At 52.3% G+C, this 17944-nt stretch overlaps 2 protein-coding genes across 4 annotated transcripts in view; both read right to left on the bottom strand.

Annotated features, from left to right (window-relative positions):
• DNMBP (dynamin binding protein) overlaps nucleotides 1–979 on the bottom strand; it is a 35436-nt gene extending 34457 nt beyond the window's left edge. For 2 of the 3 annotated variants that reach the window (XM_085582603.1, XM_085582608.1), the window contains exon 1: nucleotides 87–195. The gene's annotated coding sequence lies outside the window, so the exon portion shown is untranslated. Of the gene's footprint in view, nucleotides 1–86; nucleotides 196–841 lie in introns of those variants that run through there. The other variant, XM_085582607.1, reaches the window with a different exon arrangement.
• Nucleotides 980–4395: 3416 nt separating this feature from the next.
• CPN1 (carboxypeptidase N subunit 1) lies at nucleotides 4396–15531 on the bottom strand. The gene is made up of 9 exons (XM_021536257.3): nucleotides 15246–15531; nucleotides 12252–12448; nucleotides 11434–11589; nucleotides 10810–10992; nucleotides 9231–9342; nucleotides 8415–8554; nucleotides 8023–8122; nucleotides 6509–6627; nucleotides 4396–4661 (listed from the first exon to the last, which is right to left on the bottom strand). The coding sequence occupies exons 1-9, from the start codon at nucleotides 15466–15468 to the stop codon at nucleotides 4530–4532; spliced, it is 1362 nt and encodes a 453-aa protein (XP_021391932.1). The 5' UTR covers nucleotides 15469–15531; the 3' UTR covers nucleotides 4396–4529.
• Nucleotides 15532–17944: the final 2413 nt, after the last annotated feature.

Below are 17944 nucleotides of genomic sequence, written 5' to 3'. Positions count from 1 at the left end.
GGGGAGGCCGGCGGGGCAGCGGCCGAGCCGGGCAGCGGCGGGCGGGGAGCGCCCGGCTCCCCCCGGCCGCTCCGGCGGGTCCCTACCTTCTCCCGGCCCGCTCCGGGCGCTGCGGCCGCTCCGACCCCGGGGGTCCCGCTCCCGCCTCCGCCCGCCCAGCCCCGCCCGGGCCCCGGCCGGCCCGGCCCCCAGCGCCCGCCCCGCCGCCCGGCCGCCTCCGCCCGGCCCGGCCCGGCGTGGTGCCGCCGGGAAGGCGGAGCTGCTCCGCGGGGCTGGCCCGCAGCCCGGGGAGCCCGGGGCTCGGGTGACGTGGGGACTTCGCCCTGTGCAGCACCGCTCGGCCGCGGCTGCGGCGCGTTTCCCCGGCGGCCCACGGGGCCAGCCCGCCGCGGGACACGGTGCCCAGCCGGTGCCCAGCCGGGACGTGCGGTGCAGCCACCCCCGGGCTGGACACGGCACTCGCGCGCCGTGCGCCGGGCCAGGCTGCCGGCAGAGCACCCCGGAGCCCGGCGCGGAGCACGGCAGGGATCTGCCTGTGCCAACCCTCTCGTGCTTCCCCACAGCGCGCTGCCGCCTCGCACACACTGCCGGGGCTCCCCTTCCCCGCTGCCGCCGGTGGGAATCTCGCTGCCTTCTCGGCTTTGGCTTTGGCAGCAGCTAACGCGTGAGTCTGCACTGTCCATCTGGTGCAGTCTCAGCTTTGCCGCTAGCAGCCTCCTTGGCTGCTTAGATACATTGTAAAATCATGCCAAAGTATTAAGATGGAGAAAAACAAATAGCTCCCCAGCAGAAATCCATGACAGAGAGGGCCAGTTTGTGCATCACAGAGGATCTGGCATACCAAGTATAGTAGGTCCCGCGCTGGATTTCCTGGCAGGCTAAAAAAAGCCTCCATGCCCCAAGGGATACCATCCCTCAGCAACACGTTGTAAAGCCCGGAGTCTCTAAGTCCTCCTGAGCAGTTACCAGTGTTTGGCACTTGTTTGTGCATTTAGCTACAGTTCTCCATAGCAACCACACAGATCTCAGCTTGACTTGCCACCAGCCAGGAGCGGGTGAGCGGAACCCGTCGCATGCTGGCTCTGAGTCGTGTTAGTGCGTGCACAGGCTGGGTGCCGATTCCCGTCTGTTCTCCTGAGGTGGGGACCCACACTGCTGCCTTGGCACGAGGCCGTGGGCAGGGAGCCTGAAGCTGCACAGGTGCTCTATTCCCTACAGGTGTGGATGCTTGTAGACCCTTTACTGGTGCTGAAGAATGAACACCAGCCCCTGCCACAGGGCTCTAGATGTCCTCTGGCCCAAAATTTCTATTGTTCTTGCCTGCCAAAGAAAGTTTTGAGCTTTTTTCATCATCCCAATCCCTCCTGCAGCCTTTCAGGTCGCTACCGTGACCAACTCTCCTCTGCTGACATCCCCATCCAAGCTGCTTAATTTTTCTTTGAGTTCACTTATTTGTATTTCCCCTTTTCTGCCTTTTCTATGACAATTACAGAAGTGAGAAGGTATTGCATGCCAAGTTCTGTCTGCCCTCCTGGTTCGCCCAAGATCCTCACAGCTTTGCTTATAAGAATTTTGGTTCACTTTCCTGGGCCTGGCTTCACTTTGTTTAAATGTTTTCCAGTGTCTGCACACAGTTCTGGTCCTTTCATCTCAGGGTAATAGAGAATGGAAGAAGGTTTGGAGGCAGGTGGTAAGGATGCTCAGAGACATGGGAACAGACTGTACAGTAAAAAACTGTAGGCTGGGCCTCTTCAGCTTGGAAGAGGGACATAGTGTGGGGAAGAGGTTTACAAAATCACGAGTGGCCCAGAGAAGATGGGCAAGATTGACTGTTTGGTGTGTCTTCAGACACAAACCTTACAACTATTTTTGCCTTGACTGAAGCCTCAAAAGCTAAAAAGTCCCTGTCCTGCAGATATTGCATCCAAAGGTTGTGCCCTTTTTAGCCCACACTTCTTGCAACACTGGGGGTGAAGCTCATGGCAAGCCTTTGAGGGGTGTGCTTAAAAATGCTGCCTCAGAAACATTTTGTAACCATGTTTTCACGTGGGGAGCTCAGTCACGACCAAGTGGAACTCCACCAAATTGTTCAACACAAAAATATTCAGGGCTGGGAGGAGAATTAGCTGGACAAATCCCAGCACAGAGAGAGAGACCTCCAGAGGGTTGTATCTTGCAGGAACACTTTTGTAGGGGAAAATACTTGTGACTGAGACTCTTAATTTTTCTGCTGCACTGCCAACCCCACAGCAGCCTGCAAAAGTGAGTGATGTGGCCTCCTGGAATGCTTGTCCTGTTCTAGGGAAGGAGTTTCCCTCCTCTGACTCTGCCCTGGAAAGTGGAATTGAGACGGTCCCACATTTTTTAGGACCACAAGAGGGCAACATGAGAGCACCCTGCAGCCAGCAGGCTCAGCAAGAGGACCTGTGACACTGCTGGGATGCAGGTAGCAGGGGCAGGTCTCAGCATCACCCTGTCCAGAGACCACCCAGCTGAAATAGCCAGCTGAAGGCTGCTCCCTGGGAGCTCTTTTCTTGCTCTCAGCTTCATACACATCCTCAGAAGTCAGCAGTCAGCTCAGCCAGCAGAGTGCTGTAGTTGTGGGCAGCAATATCTTCCTGCACATGGGCTGGACACTTGGTGACAGCAGACCCTTCTAAATGCTGCATGTGGCCAGGCCGTGGGATGCAGGGTGCCCTCCCTCATCCTGCCTGCATGTCCACCATGAAAACCCTTGGGTGAATGTGCACTGACGCGTGGCTTCCAACAGGAGGGTCCAACATCTGCAGTGATGCTGCTGGGCTTGGCCAGTGGAAGAGGTGTTAAACCACACAGAAGTTGGAGCATCTCAGCCTTGCCATGCTTTTTCATTTCTTTCTGCCTCAGAAAAAAGAAAAAAAAAAAAAGGAAAAAAAAAAGAATTGGAATTCAGCTTTGGCTGTGACTGCTGAACTGGCCAGTGTCTCCAGTTCTGACTGGTTTCTGCAGACCAAAAATCACTCACAGGCACTGTTAAGAGCATTACCATTCTGGGCACTTTTTTGCAACAGCCTGTATAATTAACCTGCAAGGGACAGCTTCCTCTGCCTTTGCAAGAAAAGGCATGGCAGAGAAAGAGCTTCTGTTAGCAGGCAGAGCTACAAGAGTGTGTGTGTCCTGCTAATGCTGGAAATGCCACCAGCATCTTGTAGCAGAGACAGAGGAGGATGTGACTGTGAGGGGTGAAGTGCAGAACATTGCTTCTGCAGTAGGGTGGTACAGGTTGCTCACAAGAAATGATGTTTACAAAAGAGGGGAAGCAAAGAAATGTTTGGGGGACGTTTTTTACAGGCTTTAGACAGAGAAACGGTGTAACCAATGGCTGTATGGTGGAGATCTATTGGGATGTCTATTGGGATAACCACCCAAGGAAAAAAGAAATCACTGGGGCATACTGTTTATCCCTCTGGAATTATTTGTTTTCAATGAAGAATGCTAGAAAGGTTTTGCTTGCTTAAGATATTTTTACCATGGAAATAACCAGTTTTGTTTCTACTCTTGCTGCCATTTCAAACCTGCCCACACAGCCTAAACAGCATTTTGAGCCTGCCTCACTGAACTATGGATCCTTTCTCTCCTACCCTAATTAAAACTTGCACAGCTTATGCTGTACCTGCACAGCGCACTGCTGGCATCAAGTATCCACACTTCCCCAAGTGCATATTGAACCAAGGTTCAGTATATTTGTCTCAAAGGAACATCCAAATAACCTGGGTTGGACTTCTACTTATCACCAGTTGTCAGATCTCACCTAGTTGCTCCTGTGCACAGAATAATAGTTTGGGTTGGATAGAGCAAACCCCTCAGCAAGCCATCTTGTTTGGGTCTGAAGACTCAAGGAGACAGGATAATACTTGGCTTTTGCCAGCAGGTATAATTTCAAGCTGACTACAAATAATCCAAGCTAGCTACTAGAAAGTCTCATCTGTACATCAAGATCAAGAGATGACTGAATCATCACCTGCTAGAGTTACCAGTCAGCAATAGCTGTGCTGCACATGGTTCAAGCTGTGTTCAGAGCTGCTCACATCACTGCCTGCTCTAAAACTGACCTTCCCCTAGCTTTGGGATCTGCAGGCAGCAAGTGTCCTTATCTGAGGGAGAAGCATGACACTTGCACCCAGAGGACTAATGTTCATGTGCCCAGTTTGTGAGTGCAGCTTACACCAAGGCTCGGATTCATTATCCCTGGTATACACTAATGGCATTTAATATGGGCTGTGGCAACAGTCCAGGAGTAAAGGGAGCAGAGCTCTCTGAGATGGAGCAAGTGCAGGAGAACTCAGCACACACAGACACATTGCCCAGGGAACTGTAGCCCAGGCACACTTTGTTGTGAATGACTTCACAATTTGCTCAGGGATTAAATACTTCCTTATTTAATAATTTGGGTGAGTTTCATGCTGGACTGTTGGAAAGTTCACTGGCTGGAGTCATCAGCCAGGCCTCATGTAAACGGCTTCCCCAGCTCTCAGCCAAATGACCTGTCCTCATCTTTGGGTCCCCCGGCGGGTGGCTCTTGGCACCACCTTCTTCTGAAGGGCTTTGTTGTTCATCCGTGTGCCTGAGGCTTTACGCTCCACAGGCTTCCTCACTACTTCTTGTTTGAGCTGGAAATGCACCTGGAGAAAGAAGAAAGATCACTGCATTTAACACCGTGTGTGTGCCCTGCTGGCTCAGGGGTCTGCAGGAGCTGCCTCTGCCTTCAAAGCTGACTCTAGGACCAAGTCAAACAACAAGGGGTCTCAGCCATTGTTAAAGGAACTCAGTTCTTAAAGCAGCTGTAAAATTTTTTCCTCCTGTGGAAAATGTACTGACAATGAACTATATTTCTTATGCAGAGTTACTCCTGTGGCAATGTGATGTCCTAGGATGGTTTGGAAGACGAGCTGTAAATGGCAAGGGACTGAGCTATTGTTCTTTATTCTCCTTTTCTCACCGGAGAGTAGAGACACAGCATTGCTTTGCATCTCTGTGAGTATTTAATACCGCAGGATGGTTTAAGACAGACAGTTCTTTTTCAATTGCATCTTGCCAGCTTCATCAGTTTTTCAGCAACCAGCCCTTTGCCAGTGGACCCAGGCAAAACAATTCTGGGAAAGAAATCTCCATCCACTACAGTCACACAAGCAGGTACAAGTGGGAGAAGAGGACAGGGAGTGTGCAAAGCACAGCATTAGATAAATGGGGAATGGAGAGGCCATATAGAAAAGTGAAACTGGAATGGAGCTGCATGGGCTTCTTGGGGGAGGGAAGGGGTGAACAGTGAGTATGGGAGGTGTTGCAGAAATGGGAACAGGAGGGCTGCTGTGAGAGGAGATATGCAAAACTCAGACCATCATGGAACAAATCAGTCTTCCGCAGTAACACCGTAAAAAGAAAATCTGTTTTAAAAAGGAAACCCAAAGAGCTGGGTGCTTAACCTAGCAAAACAAAAGACTGGGCTTGACAGCTCCCTATAAATATACCAGGGAAGAAAGGAGTTATTTAAAGCACAACATTGGCATAAGAACACATAGGCATAAACTAACCATAAATAAATTTAGTATGAAAATTAGAAGGTTTCTGATCCTGAGGAGAGGGCAGCTCTGGAGGAATTTCAGAGGCTGGGCAGAGTGGGATGAAGCGATGGAAGGTGGGAGAACAACCACAGTGTATTTACAGCAGAGCCTGACCAGTGTACGTACAGTGAAGCAAATGATGTGTCAGGATCCCACAGACATGGGGGGGGGCGGCGAGAGGTCCTGCTGGTGTTTTGAGGAGCCTGCAAATGTGGTTCCACCATGTTCACAGGGCAAGAGCAGGGGCAGGGATCACCACCCACTCTTTTTACAACCAATTTCTAGTTGTCCAGCCAGCCCTCAGAAAGGCACTGTAGGAGACACACCAGTGTCAAGAACACTTCATTTCCTGAAGGTGCTTGGCTGTTCTTTGTTGGCACTCAGTTCCCATTTGTCTTCAGTGCTCTCAGCAAAAAGAAAGGCAGACTTCAGCCTCTTGCTGTGAGTTTGATAACATGTTTGGTCCCAGGCAGAATGCAGATGACAGCAGAATGCTGAAACCCACAAAGTTAGGAGGATAAATGGACCTCAGGGAACAGATGCTGTTTCCACATCATCTCATCCTGGAAAGTGAAGAGGATGGAGGGAGAGCTGAAGAGCAGCAATGCCAGCCAGCCAGGAGCTCTCCCATGGCCAAGAGGCAGAAGGACACAGGAGCTGGTATGGGAGCCCAGTGCAGCTGCAAGGCCTCAGTAAGGAATTGAAAGGCACATGGCATTGTCTTCACTCTGCTCCTGCTGTGAGTTGTTTAGAACCTTGTCTGCCAAAACAGACAACCTATAGCCACGGGAAATGCTCTACATCCTATCTCCTTTCTCTGCTGCTCACTAGACATCCCTCACCACATTTCTTTCTCCCTGGGGAGAAGATATTTTGAGAAACCCTTGTGACTATGCAGCCTGACTCACCAATGAAGGTGCAGCTGGGCCCACTGTTGTTGTGACTGTCAGGGGCTGGTAGCCCTCTGCAGAGGCTGTGACAGTGTAAGTGCCAGGCAGCAGCAGCCGGAAATAATCTCCCATATCACCTGGAACACAAGGTAGGAAAAGAAAGCATTCAGGATGCTCACATAGCTAAGCAAAAGTCATACCAGTAATTCTTGCCGAGTTACTTCCTCTAGGATGTACAGCCTTCAAAACCTAGAATTTTTTTTCCCATATCTGCTGGCTACCTCAAGGATGGATTCACATTGGTACACTGCAAGTGGTGCCTCATTAGTGCCATGGACGAGAGGTCAGTCTGCAAGTAAAAGCCAAATGAAAGAGGACTGTAAAGCAGCATTGGCTGTGCCTGTGTAGAGGGGCTGCAAAGCTGAGCACTCACCAGTCAGATGACAGCAGACCTAAGGACAATCACAGCTCCAGTCTGACTCCTTATGCATAGCACAATCTAATTCCTGCCATGCACAATTTTGCCACATTGGGGTTAGCAGGTTTTAGCTGCTCATAAGCTCAGCTGCTCCCCGATTCCCTGCATAAGAAAGCCCCAAAAGCAATTGGACAGACTGTGCTCTGGTGTGCTTAGGGACAGGGAATGACCAACAGTGAAATAACACCACATTATGGATTAGTTTGGAAATCTGAGTATAATCCATCTATGTAACTGGATGGGAAATGCAAATTTCTTCAGGGTGGATCTAGGAGCACAGCTTCACCTGAATGTGGTAGAGCCCTGGCACAGGGCAGCAGTTATATCCATCCTTGGGCTCAGTGAGAATTGGCTGGAGAGAGCCAATTCTGGGGAAAATCTTGCTCCAAGATGGACAGATGAATTCAGAGGGCTCTTGACAGCCAGCTCTTCTGCAATTCTGTGATTTTTTCCACAGTCCCCTTTCCCATGCAGGTTGGCATAATAAGTGCCAAATATTAGTGTAACTGACTCACAGACCTATAGCCAGGAGGAGCTGTAATGATTTCATAGTCTGACCTCTGAAGAGCTGTAATGTCAGCTACTTTCTGCAGGCAGTCCATAACGTTCGGTCTGCTTCGAGGAGGGTGTTCATGGAAAGGTTAAAATTGGCCAGCAGGGGAGAAACAGCCACAACTTGGATAATGGGAAAGTGGCACTTAATTCTCAGTCTAAACTTGTCTGGCATGAACTTCCAGTCTTTCAATTCTTTCCTTTTTCATTGTTCTTTGCTATCATCTATTTCAACTCTTTGCAGATACTTACAGGCTTGAGTATATTGTCAATTGTCCCTCCCAGATAAAATAGGAGCTGAGTTTCTGAAGGTTTGCATTCCATTTCTCGCCTCTGTCTTTCCTAAGCCCACCCAAGTCAAGGATAAGGATGTCATATTTCTCAAGTGATGTCATATTTCTCTACTGTCTTTGGGAAGCAAACCATGATGGCCTCCCACATTATAGCCTTGCCTGCTAGCTTCACTCACATATTCAGACGCGTAAGCAGATCGACAACCCACCAGAAGTGATGTCATGGCTGATTCCCTGGACAGAAATCACTGCTCCTGGAATGCCATTGTTGTTCTCATCTGACACCATTCCTTTGATGCCCTGGTGAACCTGCAGGGAGGGAGACAGACGGATGGGTCAAGGCCCGTCCTTTGCTCAAGAGGGTATTGCCGAGCAGGGCAGAGCTTTGGGGACAGCCCTTCCTTTTCCTGTACCCTTGGTGATCCTGGTTGTCCCCACCAGAGCCAGTCTAGGACACAACAGCTTCCCCAAAGGCCACCAACAAGAGCACCCCATGATCTCCATAGCCAACTCCCTTCCACTCCTGGTGCCTACTAGGCACCTACCACCAGGGCCCATGGGGATCTGCAGAAGGGTGTAGGTCTCAGGACTGTCCCTTTACCTCTTCAATGAAAGCCACAAGGGCCTCCCGGTTGGCCATCCACTGCCTCTCCAGGTCCTCCTCGGGGGGAAACTTATTGCAGCTTAGCTCCAGGGTGATTTCAAAGCAGTTGGTGTAGAGGTAATTGAAGTCCTGCATGCCTGGAAAAGAATAGCCTATGGCCAGGGCATGGCTCCCTTCCTATTCTTATGTCCCATCATTCTGACCTGTCTTTCTTTGACCAGAACCATCTCACTCTCCTTCTCTGCACCACAGGTGCAGTCTCTTCCCTGTATGACAGTGCAACTAGAGCCTTCTCCACCCATGTAGCCCTCTCCTTGTAGCTGCCAACTCTCAGCTGGACAGCTGGATCATTCATCAACCTGCCTTCAGAAGCCCAGGGAAGTTGGGTACCACAGAGGGCCTATATATATATTCCAGTTCCTCTTCATTCTTTTGTCTAGTCTTCTGTGTTAATTTTTTAGTTTCCTCATTGTGCCTTTTTAAATGAAATTTTTCAGGAACTAGCAGCTGCCTTCCCTTTGGTCACAGTTTTGGGTTTTGATGGAATTACACTGTAGGATTTTCAAATACACTAACAGATTAATGTTTCCTTTGTCTAGAAGCACATAGGATGAAGGTCTCTGCAGACCTTAGCTATTTCTGTGGCTCCTTCCCAAGCCATTTCCTGATTTGAGATACAAACACCAGAATGGTGTCTAGTAATAGGCACAATCCTATTGCCACAGTCCTTCCCCAACCCATCCTGTCCTGAGGTTTCTTGTCTATCCCTTCACTTCTTTTTGCTGTGGGGGGTGCTCACTGGCCAGCCCTTACCTTTGCTGAGCGAGTACCAGGATGCCCCATTTGTGATGCCATCAGCAAAGTAGTCCCCACAGTTCCAGCCCCGGTGCATCCAGCTGTGGGCATATGAGTAGGTCTTGGCCAGCTAGGGGGAGAGCAGCCAGTGGTCACGCATGGCTGAAGAACCTGACTGGCTCTGGACAAAACATGCTGAGGAGCACGGGAGGGAAGTCAGACAGGACAGAGTTCCTGCATTTTCCTGCCACAAAATACAACACGAGGTGCCCAGGACCTCTACAAGATGTATGCAGATAAAGGTGAAGGAGGAAGAGCAGTAACCTAGCAAGCTGGAAGCTTGTTGATAGCAAAAGGGCTTCTGCCCTGCTCCTATGGAAAAGAAGGGAAGAGGGCAAGCAGAGGGCGCTGGACCTACGCAGGGACACTTGGACCCACACAGCAAATGGCACTAACAGAGGAAAAAGATATCTGAAGAAGAGTAACCAGTATCAGTCCTGGCAAATGCCAGATACATACTGGGGGAATTTCAATTAGGAAAGAGTCTGGGCAACTTCTGGTTCTAGCAATGACTTTTTTGTTGCCCTTATTAAGATTACTGTTTATTTTTAGACATGAAGGCAGGGCTAAAACTGGGCTGCTGCATCCAAATCCAGTCCTTTGCGTAAGACACAGTTTAAGAGACTGGCATTTGCCTTTTCTAAGGCAAACTCTATACCCTTATATTATGGTTCAGATTCCAGTGTAATGTCATTCTGTCAGCAGGAAAACAGTTACTTCTCTACATTTCTGAGTCCTGAGGCCATGTGGGTATCATTAGCCTACGCCCCAGACTGCAGCCTCTTTACATCTGGGTCTAAGCACAGCCGTGATCCCAGGAGGTCCTGACAAGGCCCTGCAGATTCTGCTTCCAGAGAAGGCTGAACTCCAGCTTGGACTTATTTTTCTCATTAACTGTTCTGAGGCAGACTTACATCTTTCTTGTGCTGGATATTTCCTAATGGAAGCAATAACTGAATGACTGTTTTCTGGGATAATAAAGAAAATACCACGAGCTTCAGCTAGCACTAACAGGATCAACAGCACAGACTGATGCATTCCCTGATGTCTGCTTATACTCCTGGAACTCTTGCTATTTTTTGTAGTTTTTATTCTTCGCCATCTATAAGCCCCTGCTGGGCACCCACCTCCCTTATCCTGGTATCAGCAGGCCCCAGTTACCTCTCTAGGAAAAATCCCTATGCATTCTAAGATAGTATGGCAAAGCTGAGTGCAGCTTCCAGATTTGGAAGAGCGGGTTGTTATTGAGCATACCAATGGTTTTTGGGTTATGGGGAAACCAAGCACAGCATGGACAAGGAGGGGGCCCCTGAGGGTTAAGACTGGCCTGTCCCTGTGGTGGGACTGGCTCACAGGGTGGGACTGCCCTGACCTGGCTCCTGAGCCAGTGGCTGGCAGAAATGCTGTAGTCTGCTAATGATTATTTCCAACACGTTTCTTGGCTCAACTCCTGCATGATGCAGTGACCAGAGCTCCCATCCAGCTCTCACTCTGCACCCTGCCAGGGAATGTCCTTGCCCAGCGTGGCCGTGCTCACCTTCTGAAACAACTTGTCATCGGGGGTAGGCGTGTTGACCGTGCGCCGGTGGCTCCTGAACCGCTGATCCTGGGACTTGTCATAGGGGTAATTTGCCACCACTGCTCCACCGTGCAGATTGGCCGAGAGCACAAAGTTGTAGCTGCTGATCCACTGGATCACAGCCAATGTCTCTGGCTCCACCTGTAAGGGGAAGAGAGAAGGAGACAGGGAGAAGAGACCTCTGTGCCAGCTGCTGCTCCATGCCAGGCTGTGGTATGTTTGACCATGTCAGACTCTGTCCTGCAATGTGTCTGCTGCAGCTCTTGCAGCTTCCTTTGTTCTCCACCAACTGCCCTGATACACAAAGCAGCTCCCCAGAACAACCCCAAAACCTGAGGCACAGCATGTGTCACCTCCTCTGCCCTGTGCACTGCAGCCTGCTCCCTCAAGCTGGTTGTGATGTCAACCTCTCCTGGCAGAGGGGAAAGCTGTGATATGGGACCAGGATTGCATCATTTCTCTGCAGGCAGAAGTCTCAGAGAAGGAAACAAGCACAGTGCAAGCCAAAGGACAGAGTATTTGCTTGCATGCTGAGACACTCTCAGAGCATGCTCTAGCCCTCATGGTATCCCAGACTGGTACCTGGCTTTTCCAGTTGTCAGGCAGTGGGATGTGGTGATTTGGCCCGCTGATTTCCCTGCTGTAGTACATGAGCGTGTTGAGGTCAGGGAAGTTGCGGTTCAAGTCCACTCCATTGGCATTGTTCCTCCCTGTCAAGTACCCGTTGCTGTCTGGGCCCTGTGGAGCAAAGGTGCATCACAAGGGTGAGTCCTGTGCAGGCAGGGTGCAGTCAGGTTGGGCATCAGAGAAGCAGAGACTGTAAAAGCACTTCAGTGCCTATGAGTTACAACACGTGTTATTGCTGGCAGGGCAATACGGAGTATTGGTACCGACAGGGAAAATCAATAACAATATCTTCATTTTTCAGGGAGACAGAGTAAGCCACAAGACAAATAAACAATTTGCTTTAGCTGGAACCTCCCTGAGGTCTAGAAGCACAAAGAAATGGGTGATTTTTTTTCAGGAGGAATAAGGGGCTTCTTTCTACCCCCCATCTCTCATGTCTCTGCCTGCTTATGACAGTGGCATTCAGCTGTCATTTTCCCAGTCTAGGGCAGTACATTTGCAGTGACCCTTCTGTGACAAATAAGTTCTAAGGAGGGTAAGACAGGTATGGGAAGTCTTCTCCATCAGCTGTCAAGGACACCAGTAACAGGACACACAGCATGAGCCCTTGGTTGGGAGGTGAGAAGCAGTGACAGCAGTTGACAGGGACAAATTTGGCAGGGCATGAAAAGAAAGGATTCCCTCTCCTTCTAGCTGCAGTGAAGAGGATCCCAAAGGGATTTGAAGGGCTTTCTGCCCCTACCCATGTGGAGGAGATGATCACTGCCTGGTACCTGTTTGGCAGCCACTTCGTACCCGTCGGGGTTCATGGAGGGCATGATGTGGATGCGCGTGTCGTGGATGAGGCGCGTGATCCGCTCGTTGCCCCGGCGGTACTCCTCGCACAGGAACTCAGAGAGCTGCAGCAGCAGCTCACGGCCCAGCACCTCGTTCCCATGCATGTTCCCAACATACTTGAACTCCGGCTCCACTGGAGAGAGCAAGAGAGTGACGCCATCAGCCAGGGCTGGAACAGGGGGGAAGAGCAAATGCCTACCACAGGGAGCCCCAGAGAAGCCCAAGGGACACTCAAGAACTGGTCTAAAATGACCTTTCCCTTGGGAAATGCAAACCTCAGGGAGAGTGGCACATTTCTCATATGGGCTCTGCTTCATTTTGCCACAGCACTTTGGGAGCAGCTCAGACTCTCCTCCAGGTTGCTTTGGGCCTTTGGAGCACACAGGAAGAGTATTTGATGGTGGTTTGGTCTTGGTTTGGTGAAAGGCAGCACAAAAGGAGCAGGGAGCACTGACAGGATTGCACTGGGCTGCCAGGGCCTCACAGCTCTGTGGTAGGTGGCAGTGGAGGGGACAGACCATTTCTCCCACCTCTGCTCTTCTACATTTGCTCTCAGTGCCTCTCACCAGCATGGCTCATTCTCATGTCTGCATGTCTCCTTCCCCTTTACTTGCCTCCAAGGTCAAGGTTAAGGTCTTCCTCACCCTCAAGGGAAAAGACCTTGGAGAAACCTTCAGCAGCTGAGCTGAATATGGATCAAACTGTCCTTCAGGCAGCTCCAGTATGACCAAAAAGGTCTCTTGCCACTGACTTTTCTAAAATAAGGTCTCAAAATACAGACTTGGAGACCACAGGCAGACAGTGCCTGGAACAGGACTTGCTGCTTTGCTGAAGGAGAGGCAGGACATGTGAGAGACAGGTTGTGCTTTCCCAGACGCCTTTTAAAGCAGTTACTTGTGGGAAAATAAAATGTCACATTGCAGGCTGAAGCCAGCATTGGTGGAACGAAAGACAACAGGGGAATTAAGTTAAAAAGGGAGTCTGACTGTCACATGAAAGAGTCAGGAAAAAAAAGGGTGTTGTTGTAAATGCTGGCTTGCCAGATCTTGAGACTCCCCTTGCACCATGAGCTTTCTGGACACCAGTAGGGATCAGACTTGCAGTGGCACCATGTGCAGCCTTAAAGTCTATCAGGATCCCTGGGGTAAAAGGCATCACATCCCCAGATTGTGAGCTGCTGCTTGCAAAAGCCCCAGTGCCTTTAAAAAAAAAATAATTATTGTATTAGCTAAAAATTTTGCTTTTCCATGTTTTTTGACTGCTGTGTTTCAGTGCAAGACACCAGAGGTGAGCAACATATTTTGATCTTGCTAGATTTCAGGGACATGAAAACTGACTTTGTTAGATAATCCAGTTATTAAAAATACAGAAAAATCTCGGGCATATGTGCAGCCTTTAAAAAAATAAGGTTTCAGCAAGGATTCTCTGCTTTGTTTGAGTCTGCAACAGGATTTGTCAGCCTTTTTCAGTATGCACACCCCTAAACTTTATGCATATGGATACACAAACTCTAATTACTGCATGTAAGCCCATTGACTCTGATCTTGCTTTTCAGAGTTACTTTTCATGTCCTTCAAGGAAACCCACAGTTTCCTAAATTCCTCATGCTACAAGCTGAAAGTGCCAGCCTGACAGTGGCCCATGCTACAAGCAGAGCCACAGGTCCATGCTGCCTGCCTGGGGCAGGGGAGATCTGAGTCATCTCCTACAGCCCTTCCTTGCTTTCATGTGGTTCTGCAAGTCTAAAATCCAATGGTGCATTGCCAGTGCCCTTTGCTCACTCCGTGCTTTCAATCAGCCCTTGATGTACTGTAGAGGTACCCCAGATGCCCTCAGTGCCACACAGGTTTCCCAGCACTGAACAGGGCTGTCACAGAGGTAGTCAAGGTGGGAAGCCTCCCATTCCACCTCCTGGCATTCCTGAAAATGATACTACAGCCACAGGACTGGAGCAGTATGCCCTCAGTGCAGTGCTGCTAGACATGGAGTGCTGTGGGATTTGTGGGGGCTGCTCCACTGAGGGGGGCACAGGTTCTGCACACCCCTGCAGCCTTGCAGTCAGCTGTCCGTGTGACTAGGCTGCCTGCACTTACCAGCCCCTGCGTTTAACCACATCAACTCGGACCTGGAAAGGGAAAAGATCCTGCAGACAGCTCTGTCCTTATCCGCAGCTCAGGGACACAAGGCAGGGATGCGAGGGAGCCCTGTGTGCAGCCCCCAGCCTGCAGAGGCAGCTGCTCTCCTCAGCCCGCCCAGGGCACCTGGCTGCCAGCAAGGTCTGGCTCGGCAGCATCTCCAAGCTGCACAGGCAGCAGCTCAAGGGCCATTGCTGCCAAGGTTCCGCAGGGCCACGTGGCAGCAGGTGGAGATCCCCGAGTCCGCCTGTCATGGGGCTGCGCTGCCCACGGGGCTGGGGGGCTGGAGAAGCCCAGCGCCCTCTCTGCCGGGGTCCCCGCTTGCTGTCCTCCTGGCTTTGCCTTCTGGAGGAGGAAGGGCCGAACACTTTCCGTCCTGTCACCACCCAGCAGCACAGGGCATAGGGTGGCTGCTGCTCTCCTCGCCTGAACAACACTATTTTGGGAGGGAGTGTGGTAGGGCAGGGGTGCTGGGATGGCCTCGCCTGCGTTCTCGCATTAGATTGATTTGAAAACTCGGAGCTCCGTCCAAAGTACGCGCCTGGGCCCCGCTGCAGCTCCCGCAAGCACAGGGCATGGCACGGTGCATGTGTGCGGGCTGGGCGAGCCGTCCCTGGGCTGGCTGCGGGGTCCCTGGGCTGGCTGCGGGGTCCCTGGCGGAGACCCTGGGCAGTGCCGGGAGTCCTGCCGGGAAAGGCAGACACCCCCGCCCGGCGCCCCAGCACGCCGCGTGGCAGGCAGTGTGCCAGCGGAGCCCGTCCGCTCCGAGCCGCTGTCCCCGTCCCCCGTACTCACGGGGCTCGTGGATGCCCGGGTAGTCGCTGAACTCCAGCACGTAGAGGTGCCGGCCCTCGACGCTGCGGCCGATGCTGTAGATGCGGGTGACGTAGGGGCACTGGCTCTGCACGCGGAACAGGGCCTGCACCAGCTCCTCGTAGCGATGGTGGAGGAAGCTGAGAGCGGCCGCCCCCTCGAGCAGGAGCAGGGCTCCTACCAGGGGCCGCAGCCACCGCGCCATCCTCCCGCGGCGCTGGGCGCCCGGACCAGCTCCCAGCCTCGGCTCCCTCCCCGCCGGGAGCTTAAAGTGCAAACTCCAACCAGCTCTTTCCAGCTGCCGAGTGCCAGCCCCCTGCACCTGCGGGCGGGGGGCGGCGGGAGCGGGCGCGCCGGGGCCCCGCGGCGCAGGAATGCTCCCCCCGCCCGCCCGCCCGGCCCCCGGCGAGCCCGCGCTCCTCCGGCCGCGGAGTTTCCCCCGCTCCAGCTCACTTATTAACTGGACAGCAAACAGGGCCCCGCAGCCACTGGCTGTCACCGCAGAAGAAGCGCAGGGCTGGAAAACTGGCTGCGGAGGGCGTCGGGGCTGCCAAGCGCTCGGGGAGCGGCGGGCGGGGGAAAAGAGAGGAGAGGAGAGGGGCCGGCGGGCGGGGGGCTGCCCGTCACCGAGCCTCCTCCTGGGGCAGGAGCCGGGGGGATGGGGACAGCGCCGGGGCGGCCTCGCTGCCCGCACGCGTCCCGCAGCCCTGCCCGGCGCGGCAGCTCCCGCCGCTCCTCCCCGGAGCCCGGAGCCCGGTCCCGGACCGCGCCTCCTCTCCTGCCCCCTCTCCTGGGGAAGCGGAGGAGGCACCGCCGCGGGCTGCTCGGGCCAGTCGGCCCCTCTGCCCGGCCCTGCGCGCCCGGCGATCCCATCGCTCCCGGGACAAACAGAGGCAGGCACTGCATCGCCCTCGCCACAGCTGGCTGCCCGAACTGCCGAGCCGGGACGGTGCAGGAGAGGGCAGAGCAGCGTGCGATGTTGTCTGCCGAGCAGCAACCATCACGGAGAGCTCCGCTGGGAAAATCTGCTATCACTCCACCCTGCTCTGGGAGGGGGCATGAGAAAGAGTTCTGACAGGCGCTGGGCAGGAGGACATTGCATAACTGCGCAAAGACGAATTAAAATGTCCCGCTGTCTGCTAACAAAAAATGTTAGTGTATATAGAGGAAGCTGGTTCCTCTCCACGCCTCTGCTTATCCCAGTGGGCAGCAGACACCTCATGGTCTCCGCTCTGCCCACTGCCAGAGGCAGCCTTGCCCCACAAGGCTAAACTCCAGCAGCCCAGTGGCTCTGACAGAGGTATTTACTAGGACAACCCTGACACAGAGACCAAACATGAACACCAACGACTGAAAAATTTACCATCATGGGGCAGGCCAAGCAAAAGGCTCCCTTTGATAACATGAAGATGCTATTCTGCTCTATCCGGGCCATGATAGAGAGAAGCTCCTCTGGCCATCAGTAGTGGGCTGCCCAGGATACTCAGTGCCATACCAAACATTTGCTTTCCCTCCAGCCTTGAGGTGGATCTGTGATGCATTGCTCTAATTTCTGTGTCAAGGGTTGCTTCACCCAGCAAAGCATTCTCTCCCAGTGCTTTCCTACCTGTTTTTCATGTCTTCTTGGGGTGCTGTCTTTCTACCTCAATTTTCCAGGAAAAGCAGGGGTAAAACCAGGGACTCCCCTGTTTATAGCCTCTAGCTGCTGTTGATAGCCTCTGATGCAAACAGTACAGGCTGGTGGTCAAGGCACATGGATTGTCTGCTCACGACTTGGCTTATTCAGACTTTCTCATATCCAATATTCCCAGCACCATCATAGTGGTCATTTCTCTACTTGACCCTTTGCCTTCTTGGTCTTCTGCCCCACCTACACAGTTTCCTCTTAACCCCAAAAATATCCTTTTGAAGACATGAACATAAAAAGAAAAATATGATACATAGAGATAGTAGTAACCATATTGGTACCTTCTCCTAGGTAAGTGTCATCCCCCCATATCCCTGCTTGCCAGCTAGTGTGAAAGCAGCACACGTTCAGCAGCAGGAATGGCATTGCACCCATCTGTAGCTAGCTAACAAGAGTCAGTGCTGGAGGGGACAGCTTCTCCCAGCACATGCCAGAAACCAAGGCAAAGTAGCTGAAGCCGTGGCAAGGAGAGCATGGGTATGGTAGGACAGTTCTTGTCTCTACAGCAAGACATGTCTGGTGGTATTTTGCAAAACTGGCAGCCCACAACAGCAGTGGGAAATGCTTTCACCTCCTTCACAGCCCTGCTCCCAGGGCTGCTGGGTTCCCGTGGAGCTGCTCTTTCCCCAGGCTTCAGCAATGAAGGCCATGTGAAAGAGTTGTTGGCAGGTTTCCAGCACTACCCAGTGTTACTTGGCAGCCAGAGAGTGCTAGGCAGGGCTATAGTAAAATAGTGCAAACCCCATGTTTGGCCAGTTTCACCCTCCCCTTTCCCTTCCTAGGCTGCTTTCAGTAGCCTGGGACAGTAGTGGCAGAGTTGGAACTGCAGTGCTGCCAAGGGACACATGAGGAAAGCTCTCACTTTCCTATGGAGGCAAGCAACACGGATGTGAGAAACAACAGTAAAAAAAGAAATGCCAGAGCATTAGAACCTAAAAAGGAGCCATGGGCAAAATCTCATGTGAGTGGAGAACACATCACACACACTACTAGG

The sequence above is a fragment of the Lonchura striata genome, chromosome 6, assembly GCF_050655825.1.
Source record: "Lonchura striata isolate lonStrDom1 chromosome 6, ASM5065582v1, whole genome shotgun sequence".
In the NCBI taxonomy this organism is placed as follows: Eukaryota; Metazoa; Chordata; class Aves; order Passeriformes; family Estrildidae; genus Lonchura; species Lonchura striata.
The sequence above is the reverse complement of the archived record's forward strand: the minus strand, read 5'-3'. Positions and strand labels throughout refer to the sequence as shown.

What these genes read in the sequence shown, in the direction of transcription:
- CPN1 (XM_021536257.3), bottom strand. Translation starts at nt 15,468, where the DNA reads ATGGCGCGGTGGCTGCGGCCCCTGGTAGGAGCCCTGCTCCTGCTCGAG. An exon ending in ACGAAGTGGCTGCCAAACAG is followed by an intron (nt 11,590 to 12,251) that starts GTACCAGGCAGT and finishes TTTGCTCCACAG; the next exon opens with GGCCCAGACAGCAACGGGTA. An exon ending in ATGACAAGTTGTTTCAGAAG is followed by an intron (nt 9,343 to 10,809) that starts GTGAGCACGGCC and finishes CTCTCCCCCTAG; the next exon opens with CTGGCCAAGACCTACTCATA.